General features: G+C 29.2%; 2 protein-coding genes and 1 long non-coding RNA gene across 3 annotated transcripts in view; 1 reads left to right on the top strand and 2 right to left on the bottom strand.

Annotated features, from left to right (window-relative positions):
* Positions 1-654: 654 nt before the first annotated feature.
* Positions 655-1,540, bottom strand: LOC136076106 (piggyBac transposable element-derived protein 3-like). The gene is made up of 4 exons (XM_065789573.1): positions 1,427-1,540; positions 1,091-1,326; positions 812-1,008; positions 655-720 (listed from the first exon to the last, which is right to left on the bottom strand). Exons 1-4 carry the CDS (start codon positions 1,483-1,485, stop codon positions 655-657), a joined length of 558 nt encoding a protein of 185 aa, XP_065645645.1. The 5' UTR covers positions 1,486-1,540.
* A 15,932-nt stretch (positions 1,541-17,472) lies between these two features.
* On the bottom strand, positions 17,473-18,058 carry LOC136077001 (uncharacterized). The gene is made up of 2 exons (XR_010636764.1): positions 17,804-18,058; positions 17,473-17,719 (listed from the first exon to the last, which is right to left on the bottom strand). It is a non-coding gene; the product is annotated as an uncharacterized LOC136077001 (long non-coding RNA).
* A 268-nt stretch (positions 18,059-18,326) lies between these two features.
* The window catches only part of LOC100197076 (PR domain zinc finger protein 14), a 49,899-nt gene continuing 47,886 nt past the window's right edge, over positions 18,327-20,339 (top strand). Inside the window, exon 1 of the mRNA XM_065791161.1 lies at positions 18,327-19,248. Within this exon, the coding sequence (XP_065647233.1) occupies positions 18,729-19,248 (520 nt within the window). The 5' untranslated portion in view covers positions 18,327-18,728. The remainder of the gene's footprint in view (positions 19,249-20,339) is intronic.

Here is a 20,339-nt window from a genome sequence, read left to right as displayed (position 1 = left end):
ATCACAACTTTCACATCTAAAATTGCTTCTGGCATGACAATATTGGCAGACTCCTTTTACCTCTGTTTTTGTAACAAAGTGAGCTCTGGTGTGGTCGTACCTAAAATAATAATTTGATTTTACCTTTAAAATAAAAGAATATTATGATAAGTAAGTTTTGTATAAAAAAATTGTTAAAAAAAATCATAAAAGTTGAAAACCTGATTGCTTGCTTGCTGTTGGTAGATAGCCTGGATTCCTCTCTCTGGGGAACTAACAAGCTGTATTTATGGTCAGAGTGATTCATTAACATAAGTTCAACTGACTGTCGAATAAATTCCAACAATGTAATCTCATATACCTTCTTTTTTTCTTTTCTCTTTTTCATCTTACCCTTGTTTCTAATAATTCTTTGCCTACTCTTTGCGAATTTGGATAAGCCAGCTGCATTAAGATTATCTTCAAATTCAACATCTTCGTAATGATTCTTTTCCTGATCCATTAAATATCGGTTTCTCCAAGTGTAGCGATACAATCGCCAAACCTGAATCATCTGCACGTTTAAGAACCATGACCAGAGTGACCAAAACCACTTTTTCAGACGGGTTGAGATGGTGTAGTTCTTTGTATTCTGGTTAAACAAGTCAACTCCACCCATTGTCTTGTTGTATTCAATCACCATACGGGGACAAGAAAGCTTGATGTATGCCTTGTCCTTGCCACTGTACCTCTCGCAAATACCTGGTAAATAAAAGCAATATATGAAGCCTTTATAAATTTGAGATTTAGAATTATAAATAACTTGTATTATTTCAAACAAATTTTCAAAAACTTTAAAATGAAACAAAATACCCGCAGGGTTAGGACCAGTATAATTACTCGCAAGTACTACAGCTTTGCTATCCATCCAGATGGTTACACAGTTGTTATTATCATAAACCGATTTCATAGTACCTCTGGTCATTTCCTTTTTAGCCTGCTTCTTAGTAGGCATCGGTACACCTACAAGCCTGTTCTGCCGGACAGTACCTGAGGTAAAATGTATTTTTAAGATTAGGCTAAAAAACAAAAAAATTTCAAAACATACCAAATAAACTATCAAAAAACTAACCTACAACGCCCCAGCCATGTTCTCCCATATAATCAAGAAGATCAAAAGATGTAAAAAGATTATCACAGGCTACTTTGGTCCCTTTCTTCAAACCATACTGTTCAGAAAGACTCAAAACAACATCTGGGGCCTGACCTAGCCCATTGTTTTTAATTTTTGTTTTCAACCCAGCATAAGGCTGACAGGCCAAAAGTTCTCCCTCAGCAGTTGCTAGACACCAAACCTTCCAGCCATACCTATAAATAAGCTATATTATATATGTATTGCTTTACTTAAATCGAGATTTATTTATTGTCTAAAAAAAAGCAAATAAATATAACGAAACAAAGATTTTACCTTTCAGGCTTTTCTCGAATGGCTTGTTTCAGTGGATGAGGTCCAAAATATCTGACCATCGTCTCATCGACACTTACAAAGATTGATGCACTAACCTTTTTGCAGAGCTATTTATTTGATCAAAAAGTGGGCGAACTTTCCAAAATGCATCAGTGAGATCTACATCATGCTCATCAACAAAGTAGGTAAACTTGAGCACATCATTAAAAATGTCCCTAGAAATACTTCTTTTGATGAACATATTTTGAGCGTCTTCTTTTTCTTCCCAATACAACCTTCTATTAGCAGGTGTTATATAACCAGTTACATACATAACTGCAATAGAGGTTAATAAATTATCCTTGTTCATAAGGAACGCCTTCTTTGGGTATCCTTTCCTGCAACCATACTTTAAGGACATATTGGAAACATTTTGTATAAACTTATCATCTAAAAACAAACGTAAAAAGTTGTAAGGTAGAATACAATCATCGTCAACAAGTGATTTCATAGTAATTTTTTGGAACTCTGGTACTTTAGCTCCAAAACAAGGACCACAAGTGTTAGGCCAAGTACGGTCTTTGTTTTTTTTCCTAAAAATTTGTTTTAACTTTAAGTAAAATACATTTTTGATTAAATAATATTCACCATTACAAACTATAACAAATTTACATTAATGGTTAGTTATCTTACCTTAGAAGTGTACCAACAGCTTCACTACGTTCGACAGAATAACGATTTTTCTTTTTATTACTATGACATGACATGACCTCGTCTTTGAAAATATCACTTGTATTGTTAGTATTGCCAGTGTCAATGTCTACACTGTTAATTACATAACCATCAGTGTTTATCTATATAAAACAAATCAGTCAGAATTTATTTTTAATCTCATTTTTCAATCATAAAACTAATATGTAAAAAGTATATATATTTTTTATTGCATCCTTACCATTTGAATATCAGGCAATTCGTCATCTTTGTCATTTATGACAATCTCTGCTTGTTGGTTGAGAATACCAGATAATTTCAATAACATTATTTGCATCCTGATTTTCTAACAAGGCTGCTATCTCATTTAGAGTCAGACCAACTTGTCTATAAAAAAATAAAATTCTTAATTTTTACTTATTTTTTAACTTTATTTTCTCTAGAAAATTAATAAAATTATTGTTATTTATTAAAAACATAAATTTGAAACTTTTTGTGCAAATTGTTTATTTATTAAGATGGAATCCAGATACTGCCGACACGTCCTTAAAAGAACGTGTAATGTTTATGCAGTTATATTCAGTAGAAAATCAAAAAATATAAATCAAATTATTATTTACGAATATAGTCTTGGGTTTTATTTCTATAAAACAATATTAAAAACAACAACAAGTTACCTTTTAGAATGGGTTTCTTTGATGAGCTTCTTGCCACTCCACATGTTTTTTTTGCGTTAACTTTGAACAGTTGCTTCTGAAATACTATCAAAGGTAATCGGTTGCAGTTAAGTGAGAAGCAAGATACATGTGTGTCAAACCATTATGCAAAGTTATGTACTTATCCTTTGAAAAATATTTGAAATACTCTAGTTTAATGTGGACTTAGTTTTACGTCCCTTTAAGGACGTCCGGCACTTACGGGTTAAATTATATTACATACGTGACGTTTACATACTTATACAATGAGAATATGTAACTAACGAGTACGTGAATAACGCGAATATGTAACTTACTTTACGTACGCGTAGGCAGGATTAAAAAGTCTTTTTTTCAAACAGATTGACCTTAGTAAACTAAATTGGAAATTCGAAAAAAACTATAAACATTTTGAAGGGGGCAATAATTCTTTATGTACTATCTTTAAATATCTATTTAATTTTGAGTAAAGACGTTGTTAGTAAAATTCTATACTTTTTGTTATAAGGAACTTGTGCCACGAAATGTACAATAGGTTCCTTCTGTGACACAAGTTTCAATGATTATAACAAAAAATTTAATATTCCGCGTACATTTTCTTTACCTGAAACTAAATAGGTGTTTATAGATAGCATGTAAGATATTATTTGCCTTATCTGAACATTTTTAGTTTCTCTTTAGTTTTTATTTCAAATTTAGTTTACAAAGGACATTCCTTTTGAAAAAACAGACTTTTTAATCCTGTCCTGAATGTGAGTATGTAACAGTTATTTTTACCATCTTTACATATATATTTATTTTTTGAATGATTAACCCTCGTCTCGGAAAAATTTGTAATTGGATTTGAAATTTTTTGTTATTGAAAAGCCTCCTGTGAGTTAAAATGGTAACATTGTTAAAAATTGTTAGATTTTTTGTCGTTATTTTTTTAAGCGTTTTGCGATATTTTAAAAGAAAAAAAGTCAGTTATTACTAATATTTTTGTTAGTTATAGATAAAAACTAGTAATATAAACTAATATTTAACGTAATATTTTTATTAGTTATAAATAAAATCTAGTAATATTAACTAATAAAATAAGTTCAAATATTTTTATTACTTATATATAAATAAGAAAAAAACACACACGTCTACAGCGATATATTCAATATATATTTATTGGGCCGGGTGAATAAAAATGAGCGATTGCTTTTACTCAGTAATTGGTCAGCTTTACGTGAAACTTCAGCAGTTTTGCTCAAATTTTTATTCACGTAAAGTCAAGCAATTTGCTCAGCTTTACGTAAGTAGAAACTTAAGGAAAATTGCTAAAGTTTTTATTCGAGAAAAGCTGACCAATTACTGAGTAAAAGCAGTTGCTCATTCTTATTCACCCGGCGTAATAAATATATATTAAATATATCGCCGTAGACGCGTGTGTGTGTGTGTGTGGGGGGGGGGGGGGAGCTGTAGCCGGTGGTAACGGCTTTTAGAAAAACAATCATTAAAACCATTTTTAGATTCAAGCTAGGTGAGCATTTCTACTGATTCATGTTTATGTTTAATAAATAACCTAATTTGATTAGTTTTACTTTTAAAGGAGCTTTGCTTTCAAAATTTATTGATTTTTTTACAAGGATTTTTAAATGGCAAGTTCGACATTAAAAAAAGTTATCCAATTCGAAACCGAATGTCAAATGAGGTTGCTGTCAAAAATATTATAAATTGGCTTGAGAAAGATAATACAGTTTTTCTTATTATGTTTTAATTTGTATGTTTATATGTATGCATTTAAGGTTTTGAGGTTTATGAATGAAAAAAAAAAGTTTTGTTTTTTTACTGTTGTTCAATATTTCAGTTTAAGATTTTTTAATAACTTTTATAAAAAAATAATATTTTGAAAATCTGATTATTAATCTTTATAGAAACTTTTTTTATCTTTCTAACGATATGTTACATGTGTATACAAATGTAATATATGATAAGTAATTGTAGTTTATATAAACAGATTGATATATAATTTTTCATGTTTTTTGTTCTGCCGGTTATTCGAGAATTTACTGTGGTGCTGAAAGAGTTAAAACTTCCTATTTAACTCGTATTTACGAAAGACTTTTTTTTAATTATTTTATCAGATTTGGTGATAAAACAAATCTGTCTTCTTCTCGTCCTTGCCTTCTTTATATAGATTATAAAACACGGAATTTGTAAAATTTTGAATGAATTATCTTGCTAGCCATGCAACTACCGCTACTTTTTTATTAGATACTACTTCAACTTCAAGTGGTTTTGACTGCACTTATAGTAGTGCATCTCCTGCTAAATTTGTCACTATTGGGGATTCAGCGCTTTTTTAAAGATAGCTAAATTTCAGACACGGAGCAAACTTCAAACAAACTTATGTCAAATAAGGATGCTTTGCAAAAAATTGCGATGTTTGGTGCTGGAACAAAGCCTTTTAATTACATAATGGTCTTAATTCATAGGAATATATATAAACAACCAAAAATACAAGAAAACTAAACCAAAAAAAAATTAACAAAATAAACTTAAAAAAAAAAGTAAGCTAATTTGGACGCTTTTAAATTAAGTTTTTTCAAAAACCACTTAACCAATTGTAATAATTTTTTTATAATGATGCTTACATATTTAATGATGTTTATATAACTATTTTTTATTTCAACAAAAAAATTAACACATAACTTTACAACGTGCAAGTAACTTAACTTTTTTTAAAGTAGCCATCATCTCTACAATTTTACTTAGTGTCACTTTTTTTGTAGCATTAATCAATAAACCATAAAATATTTTAACACTATTTGCACATTTGCCTCTTTTTCTCAATATTCCTTTCGCAATTGTCCGTTAAGATTCGATTACTCGTTGCTCAGGACAATTTGGTGGACTAGCATCCTTTAGAACAAAATTGAAAATAAGGTTATTTGTGCTTTTTAATTAGAGAAAGAAGTCTTTTTTTTTTAAGCATTCAATCACAGATCCGATGTCAAAGATTGATTTGTAATAAAAGGAGGAGCTTTTAAAACCACAACTGCAAATAGCCTACCATACACACCCATGCTGAACGAGATTTTAGTTTGATGAAATGACATAGGGTTGTGTCATACCTTTTTGGAATTGTTGGAACCATACTATTCAGGAAAAGTTAGTGAAAAAAATCATTAAACTAATCTTTTAAAAATATTTGGATTTAAACAGGGGTCAAAACGGGTCCCGGACTTAGGTACCCTTCTGGGTAATCATGAGATCCATCCAAGAGGGGCAAACAACTGTTTTATTTTTTTTTAAATAATATAACTAGTTATAAATTGCCCCCTCTAGAGAGCCTTAAAAACAACCCAAAAGGCACCATTTTCATCACCTATTTTGACCCCTTTGTATATAATCATTATTAAACTTTATAAAAAAGTTTATAAATAATGAATAATATATTTTACTTAATAATTCTGAAACAACAAAAATAAAATACCAAAAATCACTTTATTAATATAGTCAAATATGTTTACATTGAAAAAAATACAAAAAAAATACAAATATTGTACAATAGTTTCATACTTAGAATGAGTTTTATACGTAACAGTAGTTTTATACTTAACAATACTTTTATACAAATCAGACCACAGGTGTAACCAAACTTCTTAATTGTGCGTATTTTCATTTTATTTGTTTTAATTTTTAAAACTGAAGTATAATTAGCAAAGCTTGTAAGTAATATTAAATGGCATTTAATAAGGAACCTATATACTACAATAGTCAGCGTTTATATTTGTAATATATTATGTTATATTTGCATACTTGTATAGAATGTTTGAAACATTTTTTAAATAGTTATTGTATGTTATATCCGTATAGCATACAATAACTATTTATATTTTACATGAAATATACGGATTATATAAATATAATCCGTATATTTCATGTAAAATATAAACTGTGTTATCTCTGTGTTTTTAAATTATTTTATTTTTCTAGATAGAATGAGTTTATCTAAACCGACCTGTGCTCATAAAGAAAACAGAGGAAAAGTGTGTTTATACTATTCCAAAAAAACAAATAAACCTAACAATATTAATATACCCTGGATTAAAAATTTAGTGAATTTTAAATACAACATTAAAAGTTTATTCTGCCCTAAAGCTATTTGTGAATCTTGCAAAAGCAGTATAAGAAAAGGAATAGAGCCTTTTTTACATGTAAAGTGGAACAATATGGAAATACCAGTTCAAACTAGAAGTGTTTTTGTATGTAAAGAAATACTTCTCAAGAAATACCTAAAAAATTAAAAAAGGGACGTAAATGTAATGCACAGCTTTCAGTAAATAGTCTATCTTATCAAACTTGCTTTTCAATTATTAGCAAAGGAATTAGCCACAAATGTTCTTTAGCTGTACTTAAATGTAATGTAATGCAAAAGCTTGTAAATGATGTCAAGACAATTGAGTAAATAGCGTATGCTATAATAAAAGACAAAATAGACAATGCAGTACCTGCCACCGGTGGTAAAAAAGTTAGTTTTACACTTAAAAGAAACATTGATGATACTAGTGATATACAACAACTGTCTATAAACAGTATGATTGACATACAATCAACTTTAGAATTAAGTAACTTAAAAATTCTAAAGCTAGCAAAAGAATTACGATTCAAAACACAAAACAGAAAAATTGTATAATCAGGGTTAGCAGAAGAGCAACTTGACCAGTAACTTGATGATTGCTTTGTTGAGGATTTTGAACTTTTTAATATTAAATCTCTAGAGGAAAATTTTTTGTTTAAACTGAACCCATTTATCAGAACAACAAATATCAATGAGTTTCTGTTGCAAATAATAGAGCCTATCCTTAAAACCTGTCTATAAAAATTTCCATCGATGGAGGATGAGGATTTCTGAAGGTAATTTGATTTAATAATGTGTCACTTTTGTTTCTAATTAAAAATTTTGCAAGTGTAATTTGTTATAAGTTATTTAGCTTTGTTTAAATGTTGTATCAAATCCTAGCGAAACATTTAAAAACAAAAGGAGAAAATACGGAGAAATTAAATCATCAAATTTCAAGAAAGGATTTGTGAAAGCATTATTTATTATACCACTAGTACCAGATGTACCGGAGACAAATCATAATGTTAAAATTCTGCTTAACAAACTCTGTTTGGATAAAATATGCTTTATTTGTGTGGCAGATATCAAACTCTATCAAGTCATGTGTGGTATGTCTCCAAGTTCCATAGCAACTCGTCCGTGTTATATTTGTACATGGAACAGAGGTTTTTAAAAATGATTGCACTGAGCTACGAACACTTCGGTCACTAAGACTAAGCAGTAAATTGTGTAAATCAAGCGGATCAAAGAAAATTAGAGCAAAAGAATATTTTAACTGTATAGATGAAGTTCTTTCAATTGGAAATGATGATGACCTAGTTGTTAATCATCTTTCGCCTCCAGAACTTCATTTGATTGGATCAGCTAAATTGTTTATTGTTTTAAAGATATAGTTCGTTGCCCCGAATTATATCTTTAAAAAAATAAACAATTTAGCTGATCCAATACTATTTAAAAAGATTAAACTAGATAGAATTAGATACTATTAAAAAAGATAGAAAATGATATAAGTATTTAAAAATCAATAAGAAATGGATCATATAATGCTAATGGTTGCCGAAAAATATTAAAAAATTGGGTAAACTACTATAATTTGTTTCCAGTCCTATTAAAACCATTGGCTGAAGCATTCAGACTTCTGGATAACCTTGTTCACTCTTGTTTTGGTATAAATTTAAGGCCAACATTTGAAAAAGACATCAGGTTGTTTAAAATTTATCATTCAACCTTGGTGAAAGATAATAAAATGACAGTTACTGTGAAGTTACACATCATATTTCAACATGTAGGTCCTTTTTGTAAAGATAAGGACAATTGATTGTTTTTTTTAGTGAATCAGCAGGGGAAGCTGCTCACTACTCATTTCTAAAGGAAGCATGGGAACGTTTCAAAATGTTTGATAACCATCAAAAGTACGCAAAGTATTTAAAAAAAGTAATGATTCTCAAATTCCCGGGAATTTCAATTTCGGGAATATCGGGAATGAAAAAGCTCATTTCCGGGAATTACCGTTACCGAGAATGAGCTTTGAAATATTTTTTTTCTTTCTAAAACCTGAAAAATTTTTAATCAAAAAATACAAAAAACAAAACAAAGAACTCAAAATTTATGTTTAAATCTACTTTATTAATTTATTTCAGAAATAACATTTAAGAAAAGAAATAGCATCGATGTTCTCATCACAAAGACGGTTGCGAACTTTGCTCACAAGAATATTTGCTTCCGAAAAACGACGTTCTGCAGCTACTGATGTTACTTGTATTTTCAGTCCCTCGAAAAGTCTATCCAGAGTTGGTGAGCGTACTTTTGTCTTTGCATACATCTGCATCTCCTTTTTGTAGTCAATAACTTTGCCCGCCTGCTTGTTGGTGACCTCTCTTGAAGCTTTCAAGGCAAGTGTCAGTTGCTCAGCTAAACTTCTTTGAACCTGCTGTGATGTTGATGCTGATGGTTCTTCTTGCTGTTCAGGGTGTTCCACACAATCATCATTTTCAGTACTGAAGAGTCTTTCCATCAGTTTCACAGCAACTTTTGATAGTTGTGTTGCAATCGATGAGATTTACTGATTTCTTTGACAAGAATTGAATTGCCAACTTCGCTGGACTCAGAACTTCTACCAGCTCCTCCAATCTTTTTGAGTCGATATCTGCCCATAAGTAGGTTTTCTTAATCTCCCTGTAGTTCAGAGCTTCCTTCACAGGTAACTTCAAAAACCTTTCGCAAGCATCATGAAGGGTGCTCCAACGAGTCTTTGAATCTAACTTCAGCTTATGTTCTCTCCCGTTGTTCATCCTCTTAACGAATTTTTGAAGAATTTTATTTTTGACCAATGATCAATGGAAGAGGTCACAATTTTTCTCAATTTGGTGATCGTTGATTGATAAGCAAAAACCATTTGAAGTAAATCGGCCTTCTCTTCATCGTCTGATTCTTTGTCCTCGCCGGCATCAGGTACATCTTCATCAGGTTCATCTTCATTTCTACGCTCAACGAAAAAGACATCATCGTTGTCGTTATCCACTGGAGCATCTGCTGACTGTTTCTTTAGATAAAGAACTTTAGTAACACCCAGATGAATTTCACGATCGCTGCACTGGACGTAATCTGATGCGATCATAGAACCAAATGATACCATAGCGCTCACACCATCACCAGAAGTGCCAACAATGTATTTCTCTGGATCCAAGCCAAATTCCATCAATCTTGCTTCGAACTGTTAATTATAAAATAAAATAATTAGAAACCTAAAAAAAGAAAAAGATTATTATATCAACTTACTAGTTTTTTGATGTTAAGAGCAGTTGCACTTCCATAAATTGTAACCATGCCCAAATTGATTTCTTTATCAACACCATTTTCAAAATAATGAAGATTAATGTTCAAGAAACATCGCCCTGCAGTAGAAGTCCATTCATCAAGGGTTGTTGAAAAGAAATGTCCTTCAGTTAGATGAGTTTGAATCCACGATTTTATTTTAGCCTTGATGTCTTCATGAAAACCTCGAACAATCTTTGCAACACCAGATCCATTCTTTGGGAAGTTTTTCGTTGGAAACTTCTCTTTCACATGCTCTGCTATTATATCTGAGTTGACAATTTGTTCGAAGTTCATTCCATTTAAAGCAACTTTTTTAGAAATGATTTCCTCAAACGATGCTCTAGTAAAATCTGTCATCAGCTTATGCCTCTTTACTGGAGGATTGTCAGTGCTGCTTGTGCTTGGTTGAGCTTGGTTGCTAGTTGTTGGTCCAGATTTCAATGGATCAAGTATCTGATGAACACGCTTTAGATGTTCTATCAAAACCTTCGTTGAACCTCCAGCACAATTGAGAACAGCACTACACTTTCGATTGCTCAAGTCTACGTCACAGCGTGATTTATATTTGTTGCCCGTTACCCTTTTGAAGTGCTTCCACACAAAAGACATGCTATTTAAAATTAAAAAATAAGATATGAAGAAAAAAGAAATGAAAAAAAAAGAAAAGAAATAAAAAAAAAGAAAAAAATTTAGAAATAGAAATAACATAATATGTACTATATTTATACCTTTGATAATTTATCGAAAATAACTTTTTCACTTTCTTTTAAAAAAACTTGCACAATCCACTTTGCACTTTAAAAAATATTGAATAACTAATTACTAATTAATTTTACGCGTTTTTATATTGCAATGCACCACCAACTTCAGGTAGACTTTAGAGTAAAATTTATGAAGATTCATTTTGATACATAGAATTGCAGGTATATTTAAAGATTAAAACTTTTTTAACACCTGTTAAGTGTATTTCCAGGTATAAAAAAAGTTTTAAACTTTAATTATACCCGCAATTACAACTATAAACTTTAAATATACCTTTAAAAAATGATAATCTACATATTTGCATTTAAAAAAAGTTCTCGGAAATTTCTCGAAAAAAACAAACGGGAACGGGAACGGGAATTGATCAACGAAATTCCCTTGAGGGTCACTAAAAAAATGCAGTGGTTAGTTTCAATGAAAAACATTTATTTAATGTTTAATAAATATTTTCTGTTTTTAATTTTTAATAAATATATCTAAGGAGGGCATATAACGATTAGTCATATTTACTGACAAAATGTACAACGATTGCATACACCCCTGTAGTGGATCTTAAGATCGGTCAGAGGGACGCCCAAGTCCTGGACCTATTTAGCACCCTGTATAAACTTAAATATTTTTTAAAGATTAGTTTTATGGTTTTTCACACTAACTTTTCCTGAATGACATAGTTCTAACAATTTTAAAAAAGTATGACACAACCCTATGTCATTCCATCAAACTATAATCAGGTTCAGCATGGGTGTGCATACAAGGAACTTGGGAGCAAATTTTTTTAACTCAAATGTACTTAAATTTGTCAGAAGCTTTATAACGTTTTGAGTAATAATAGTGTTGATTAGCTGGAAGCAATGATTGATCTTTTTTATAGTAAGTAAAAAAGTAACCTCGTCTTCTAAAATTTTTTTTCGTAAATTAGTTGAAGCATATTTTTAGCTCGTCCAATTGGCTTGATTTCTCCATCAAGCGACCTTTTTTGGTATTTTTTTCTTGTAATATGCTTTCAAGTTTTCCTTTTTGAATACTCTTTGAATGAAAGATTTACTGCATTTAAACTTTAAAGCTAAATATTGTTGTGACTGAGTCGGATTTAGAAGAATTAAGTCAACTATTGATTTTGCCTTCCTTTTGGAAATAAATTTTGATTTTCCACCACTTCCCGATTTTCTTTTTATGGTTTTGTTTTCCTTTATAACTTTTTATAACAATTCCAACAGTTGATTTTGGAACTTTACAATTTTTGAAATCATAGAATATGAGAACGATGGACTTTCTATGTAAAATTTCAAAATTTTATATCGATTTTCAGACTCTTTACTCGACATTGCAAAAACTAACGAGAAGTAACAAAACTACACCCAACCACAAAAAAACTAATTATGTAACGACCAACATATATACTGAAGTTTTTATATATATATATATATATATATATATATATATATATAAACTTCAACCGATCATGGTGATTAAGTCTCCATTTAACATTCCTAATATTGTAAAACCTAATTTCTTGGTGTATACAAATACATCACCGAATAAATCATTTTATCGAAATATACAAATCATTTTTGTATATTTCGCGAAAAAAGAATCTGAACCTAGTCCGAACACCAGTGAGTACATCGGTTTTCATAAGTAATATGCTAGAAAATAAAACTGTCCATGAAGTATATAATAATCTTAGATCTTCACTTCAGTTTAGAAGATCTATTTTCAGTATAGAGGATGCTTGCCGGACTCTAAATTGATTCGTCGTCAAAAGTCGTCTGATAGAAAACAAATCAGGGTGTCAATCAATACAGACTTTGCTAATGAGTATGAAGCCGTATTCAATATTGTACAATCTAGTAAATTTGTAAGAAAATTTGATTGTGACAATCAACGCATTCCAAGCGTTATTCTTTACAATGATAAGCAAATAAGCAAAATTAAAATTTTTTGCATTAATGGAATTTCTAGAAGTGTGTTATCATATGATGACTTATGGTTTGGCGAATATGTACGTGACTCCATCCGTATACAAAAATCTTGTCCTTCAACGTCGACAAAAAGATAAATCTGGCGACTGTCCATCATTTATTAGATCAATTTTTATTTATCGTCACTCAGATTTAGATACTTTTGGACATTTTTTTTGGGCACCTTGCTATACGTTTTAGAGAATGCTGTACAGGTCAACTTATCTTGGGATTAGATGAAGAGTTAATCTCAGAATAACTATTGATACTTGAAAAGAAATGAATGATACACAAGGGATTCATGACAGTTCAAAATGTTTTTGTTTTAAATCGTCAGTGAAGTTGTCAACGTCAACAGATAGACAAATGACAATTCCCGTTGTGCCCTGGCAAGACAAAAAACCTCATCAGAAAAATGGCCTCTAAACGAACGCACATCTTCAATAACAGGAGCTTAAACGAGGCCGATTCTTAAAGATAGTAAAATAGAAATCCAGATAAAACACATCACTTTATATTTGATACTTAAAAAGTTTTTGTAAATTTGTAAAAAAGAACAAATTTAAACATTTTTATTTTTAGCTTGTTTTACTTTAGCATTTAAGAATATTTACAATCTCTACTTATTTAACAAAACTGATTTTCTAACTGCTCTAGTGTAGTTTTTTTTTTGTTATCTGTATATCTTCTTCGTTACTTCTAACTGTATTTTGCCTAATCATGATCCATGACTAAAAACATGTGTTATATTATAGAAAAACTAATAAAAGTTGATTAAACGTTGTATATTTTATCAATTTTTGTTAGTTTTTAAATAATCTGTTTAGAAATCATACACGACAAAAAAATATTTGTAAAAACTACTATTTTTAATATGGGTAAACTTTGCACTACATGACCAGTTTGCAACTAAATAACACTATATGACCACTTTGCCACTATATGACCACTATATGACCTTATTGCACTATATGACCACCTGCTACCACCTTAAGCTCAATTAAAATAGTTTTCAGACTCCGGTGTGGTCCGTTGTGATCCGGTGTAGTATTCGTATACACCCCTAATTTCTATTTTAATTAATTCACTCAATCAAAAAACTAAAAATATAAATCTAATTTAATATCAATTGATTTTTTCAGTTTGCCGTTGACTGCCATTCTTGACAAATGAAAGCTATCATTAGCCATTAAAAAAAAAAAAAGAACAAACGATCGACGTACAACGTTTAGGCATTAATTTAATTTTGAATCTTTATATAGAATAATACAAAACCAAAATATAAACTATATATTATAGTTGTAGATTTTTTTTTATAATTATAAATTATAAAAAAAATCTACAATGTTTTTGAAAATTGCAATGTATACTAAAATACTCCCTGCGTCATTTTAATATAATATATTAAATTTTAATACATTGCGATTTTTGAAATATTATTAATTAAATTAAAATATGATGTCATTTATTTTTATAATAGATATACAAATAATGTATTTAGTATTTTAATACATTTACTATTGTCTTTTAAGACTCTGTTTTAGAACTTATTGTGTGTATTTGGTATATGTAAATAAATAAAATTTCCATTTTTTGTTTTTGTCTTGTTTTTGTTTTTCGCAATATTCACCGTTCCTACCTCGTCATTAATTTATTCTATTACGGGAAGAAACTATACCGTCATTATGGAGGACAAATAATCATAAAAAAAAAACATAAACAAATATATCTGTTATGTCAACAAAAAGTGAGTATTTGTTTAAGCTTGATAACTATGTAAAGCAAAGATATTTAAAAAAAAGTTTTATCGGTCACGATGACCCATATTTTCTTAAAGATAAAGATTTCTCTGACATAGATAATTATCCAATCATTACTTATCCTGATAATATGAACTATTTTTTATTTGTTCTAAGTTCTCTAACTAAAGATCAATTAAAAGCATATAAAGCTCTCGATTCTTATAATCAATTTGTATCAGGTTGAGTTATGAATGTAGGCGTAAAAGAATTTGAAAAATATGTTCTTACTCATGACATTTTCTATATAGAAATTTAAACAACATTCATACTTTTAGTTTTTTTGTTCAATTTTTAATATCTTAGGTAAAACATTCTCAAAAAATGAGCGATGTACAGCCTTACAGTCATAGATTATTTCTGATGTGTAGCCTTACAGTCATTGAATATTTCTGAAAAATCAGGTAGTATTGTTTGTGCACGTTGCCATTGTGTCTAGGAGAAAGCTGCTCACATATTGGTGCGGTACTATTTTATATCAAATGTGCAGTTAACACCAAATGTTCAAAAACATGTTCTGAGAAAAAAGCCTATTGGTTACTACGAAGCTCTAAAAATATCGTATACAAGTCTGTTTCAGATATTGACTTTACCTCACCCAAATCATTGCAATATAACTTAAACAATAAAGTACATGGAATAGATAATAACAACAACAACAAAAAAAAACACCTTGAAAAACTGCTTCTATTCCAACAAAGGAAGAAACTGATAAATTTTTTTTTGATTTACGCCAATGTGGATCCAAACCAGTTATTCTTTCTGTTGTCCCTGGGTTTACTAAACCATATGAACCGACAAAAGCTAAAAACTGGTTTTACTTTAGATCAGGTCGTATCACTGCTTCAAAATTTGGCAATGTACGCTGTGCTAATGTCACCCAACCACCAATCAGTTTGATTATGCAAATTTGTTATCTTATTCAAGCAAACTTTAGTACAGTGGCAACAAAATGGGGACATGACCACAAAAAAGAAGCATTTGTTTTGTATTCAACAACCATGGAAAAAAAGTACTCTATTTTTTCAATAAGAAATTGTGGTTTTTTTATTTCAGTTCAACAACCTTTCCTCGGTGCATTGCCAGATGCAATTGTTAATTGTGATTGTTGTGGAAATGGTTGTTTAGAGATAAAGTGTCCCTGTAATGGGAGAGATAAATACATCAGCGATTTATTAAGTCATAAAAGTTTTTGTCTCTGGAATAATGAGGGTTATGTAGCTATCAAAAAATCACATAAATCAATTTATGCGATTTTCAAGTAACTATTGTGACTTTTATATTTGGACATCAAAGGACTGGTATTGTGAAAGGATATTGTTGGATTATGAGTTTATTGAAAAAAATATAACAAAATGTAAAAATTTTTTTGAAGAATGTATTTTACCTGAACTATTTGATAAGTTTTACAGCAAGAAAAATCATTATAACAAAGAAATACCAGATAAAAATAAACTTATATTAATAGAGCACATCTACTTTAAAAAAGAAAACAAACTTTTTAATGAGCATGATTACTGCAATAAAAACTGTAACTTTGAAATATTGTATTTTAATAAAAATTGTATTGTATTTTAATAAAAAATATTTTATTTTTGATTATAAATTTTAGTTTTACTTAACAATTCAATCCCTTTTAATGTTTATAACTATTCCACTGGAATAATTGAATCACATATTTATTAAAGAAGAACAATAACAATTTTGTCTAGTGTGCATAATCCAGAATCTTTTGTATATAAGTAGCGTATTGACATAATACTTTGCAGAACTTTATATTTGTTATGTAACAAACCAAAAACTCTCTCCACGTGTACATGAACAGAAGCGATTTTTCGGGATGATTTTACATCTAAACAAGATAATTGTAGTTTCCCTTTTAAAAATCCTGGAATCTTCAATTCCCCACAATAAATGCCAACACCATCAGCAATGTTAAAACCTCTAACGGCTAAAACGATATCTCCTGGAAGAATGTTTTTTAAAATTGAACAATGCTCTGTTAGGTATTTATCACTGACACGTCCTCCCCAAGCCTTAGAAACAAATGTTATCACACCATGTGGGCTTACACCTATTAAGAATTTAACAATATTATGATGTTCTTATTGAGACCAAGTTGTTGCTCTTGCATTTAGATTAGATGGTTTATTTATGAATATTTCAAAACAATCAATTAGTACAGTCACTTTTGTTTGAAAATATTTTCGGAAACATAAAGGCATAGTTGCAATAAGTTCATTGCGACAGCAATAAGTTCATTGCGACAAGGCCATTTAATTAATTGTTTCAATCTGAAGTACATAATATCATTCCGCCTTAATAATTTTGAGGAAGTTGATTTAAAAATTTCAAATCTATAAGCAAGGTTTCTAATAGATAGATTTAGTTGAATCTCATTAGTGTTAAAGAAAATTCTTCAAAGAAGGATAAAACTGAGTTCTCATTTTTGTTGACAATAGCTTTCAAAAAGTTAAGCAAACAACATAAAATTTTCAAATTTAGTAATCCAGTGTAAAAAGTTACTTTTGAATCTGTATCAAACCATTCAATAGTTCCCACATGAAATTTCACTAAATTTGCATGCAAATCATAAACTAGGTTGTTTTTATATATAAACTCTCTTTCTATTTGATTTATATTTTTGACAGTTACATCTGTTTGAACAATAATATCTACTAAGTTTTTGTTATCAATTGTGACGCTTTCAGAAATATTCGATTCATTATTTGTTGAAGTTTTATTTATTTGGAAATCTATAAAATTATAATAAAATGCATCTTCAGAATTGTCTAAATTAGAGGTACTGCTACTACAAGCCTTAAAATTATTTTGACTTGATAATAATGAACGATTTTTGTGTCGTAAGTAACGTTCTTTAGATTGCTGAACTCCAAATTTAAACTTTTTGTGCCCTAGATTTAATGATGGAACCCAATCAGGATCATTCTTTGAAAAAAGTGAAGGTTTTCCTAAATAAAAAAAAGAAAATGTTGAACATGTAATGGCATTATATATTCAAAGTTATAAAAATAAATCAAAGGTAAAATTTTTACCTGTAATAAAATGGTCGCTGCAAATTTCAGTGTGAAGGACTTAAGAACTACAACCAACTCTGTTTATGGCATTTATCCATTTACCTCTTTTGATAAATTTTTACCTTCTTCTTCTTGGTTGCAAACTACTTTTGGTAAACGAAAAAAAGATTTGCTTTTTTCACGATTAGAACGATTTGAACACCCGAATACAGCACAAAAGTTCACTATATTATATTTTTTTCTGTAACAAATATTTCCATATTTATATATATGGAACTTTAATTTGAAAAAAAAAAGAAATTAATAAAATAAAAAAGATTTATTTATTTTCGATTCTTAATATATAGATATATATAAAAAATATATACTATACAATACTATGAATATTATAAAAAATTTAGTTCCATTTGCTTAGTTGTCCTCCATAACGGCAGAATTTGAATCGAAATAATTCTTAATACTTCATTGACCTAGGAACATTGACCTAGGAACGGTGAATTTGCTTCGTTCGGACTCAAAGGAAACTTTTAAATTTTTTTTAGTAGGATTTAATTTACTACAGACGCGGTATCCATCGGAAAAGTGTCTACATGCTCACTGACTGATCAGGGGGAGGTGGAAAAGGGTATGCTTCCCCCTCCCCTTACCAGAATCTGAAAGTCTTAAAGTATCTTAGAAATGGAGGACCTTTTTTTTTTGGGGAGACGCAAATGTTAGAATGAATACAAAAATATTTCAATAATTCGCCCCCCCCCCTCCCATACTCCACACCAAAAATTCCTGGATCCGTCACTATGTATGCTTTGTGTAAGGTGCAGGGAATTTCCATTGTGTTTATAATTAACGTAACCTGAATGCATATTTTGAAGCAAATTTATTCGCTTCAAAGTCTCGTCAATTTAATTTTTATGATAATTTTTGATTTGTAAAAAAGTTAAAAACAATGTTAAAAAATTGTAAAGTTGTTTTGGAAAAATATGCATTAGATCATAAATCTATTGAGATTCCAATAATAGAAAATTTTTCAACCAGAATTGCAAACAATAGTGCTAAAACACAAAAGTTATTTAAAAAAGCACAGGGGAATAAAATTCAGGCTTTGAAAAAAGCAAGGTTTACAGAGCACACAAAAAAGAGAGTTATCCTAATGAGGAAAGATAAAGGAATCGTAGCAGTTGTTTTTAAAACTAATTCTAATGATAGCGATTTTAATACAGTTTTAAATCACCTAATTCAGAAATACAAAGTTAAAGAACCAGAAGAAAACGTTATTAATGCTAAATTTAATGATTTTACATTAAAAAGTTTGAATTATTTAAATGCGAGTCATAATCAAGTTGATGATGTTGATTTTAGTATAAACTCAAATTTAACGCCTAATAATGGAAATCATTCTAGTAATGAGAAAGCTGGATTGGAACAAAAACAAACTCCAACTTCTGTTTCTAAAGAAAAAAGTTCAGGTTTGTTATTATTCTCATGTTTTTACTAAATGCATTTTTTTAGTAGCTTTTTGATCCTTATAAACTGCAGTTTGTTGCATTTTTGTGCAACAAATTGCAGTTTGTTGCAACATCATGATTTTAATCATGATGTTGCAACAATTAATTAATTACTCTTATAAGGTAAAAAAAGTAATGTTGCTAAAAATTTAATTTAATTTAAGGCTAAAAATTTAACGCCAAATTAAAACCTGCTAAATCTAAAAATTATAGTCCTAATAGAATATAATTTATTTTAAGATCCACAAAATGCTCTAATTAATGGCAATAAAAAAAAGCATTGACAAATTTAGCTCTAGAAAAAATCTGACTTAGAAAAAAATTTTGGTTTTGATTATTTTAATGATTAGATGTATATCTACTTTACCAACTAATTTTATTTTGGCCTTATGTTATGTTGAGGAGTTATTGATGTTTTGGTTTTTCAATTTTTCTAAAGAAATTTTGTAAAAAAAAAATAAGTTAGCAAATGCATTTTAATATTGAACTAAATGCAATTATATTTGTTTTTAAATTAGAGTCAGTTGATTTATAAAAACAGTATGTGTGTAATGTCAGTTGAAATTTTACAAAGTTATTACAAAATTTTGTTCACTATTTTGTAAATTTATAAATTTGTTACTTGTTATTTTCATCAATAATAGTCATGTTGTTTACATTGTTATTTTCATTACATAATAGTCATGTCATTAATTTAAATAATATTATGTAAACTTTTTGTTATTATTTTTTTTATTGATTGTTTTATTGTTATAAAAAAGTGATCTCATCAAAATAAGTAATAAAATGACCAATGTGTGTAATAATGTCCAATAAATATTACTTTGTTAATTTATATAACTAAATATAATTATATTTAGTTATGATTTACTTTCACTCACATTTTACATAATTAGTAGAGAATTGACAAAAGTTTGTAGTTAGGCATTTAAAATAGGTCTATTAAAATTAGTAGCTATTTGTTCAAGCAGTATGTTTCTTATAAATATAATTTTATTTGTATTTTAGACATTTTTTGTGTTCAAGTGTACTATACTCATTAGGGACATTGT

The sequence above is a fragment of the Hydra vulgaris genome, chromosome 02, assembly GCF_038396675.1.
Source record: "Hydra vulgaris chromosome 02, alternate assembly HydraT2T_AEP".
Lineage (NCBI taxonomy): Eukaryota > Metazoa > Cnidaria > Hydrozoa > Anthoathecata > Hydridae > Hydra > Hydra vulgaris.
Note: the sequence above shows the minus strand (reverse complement) of the source record. Positions and strands in the feature narration are given on the sequence as shown.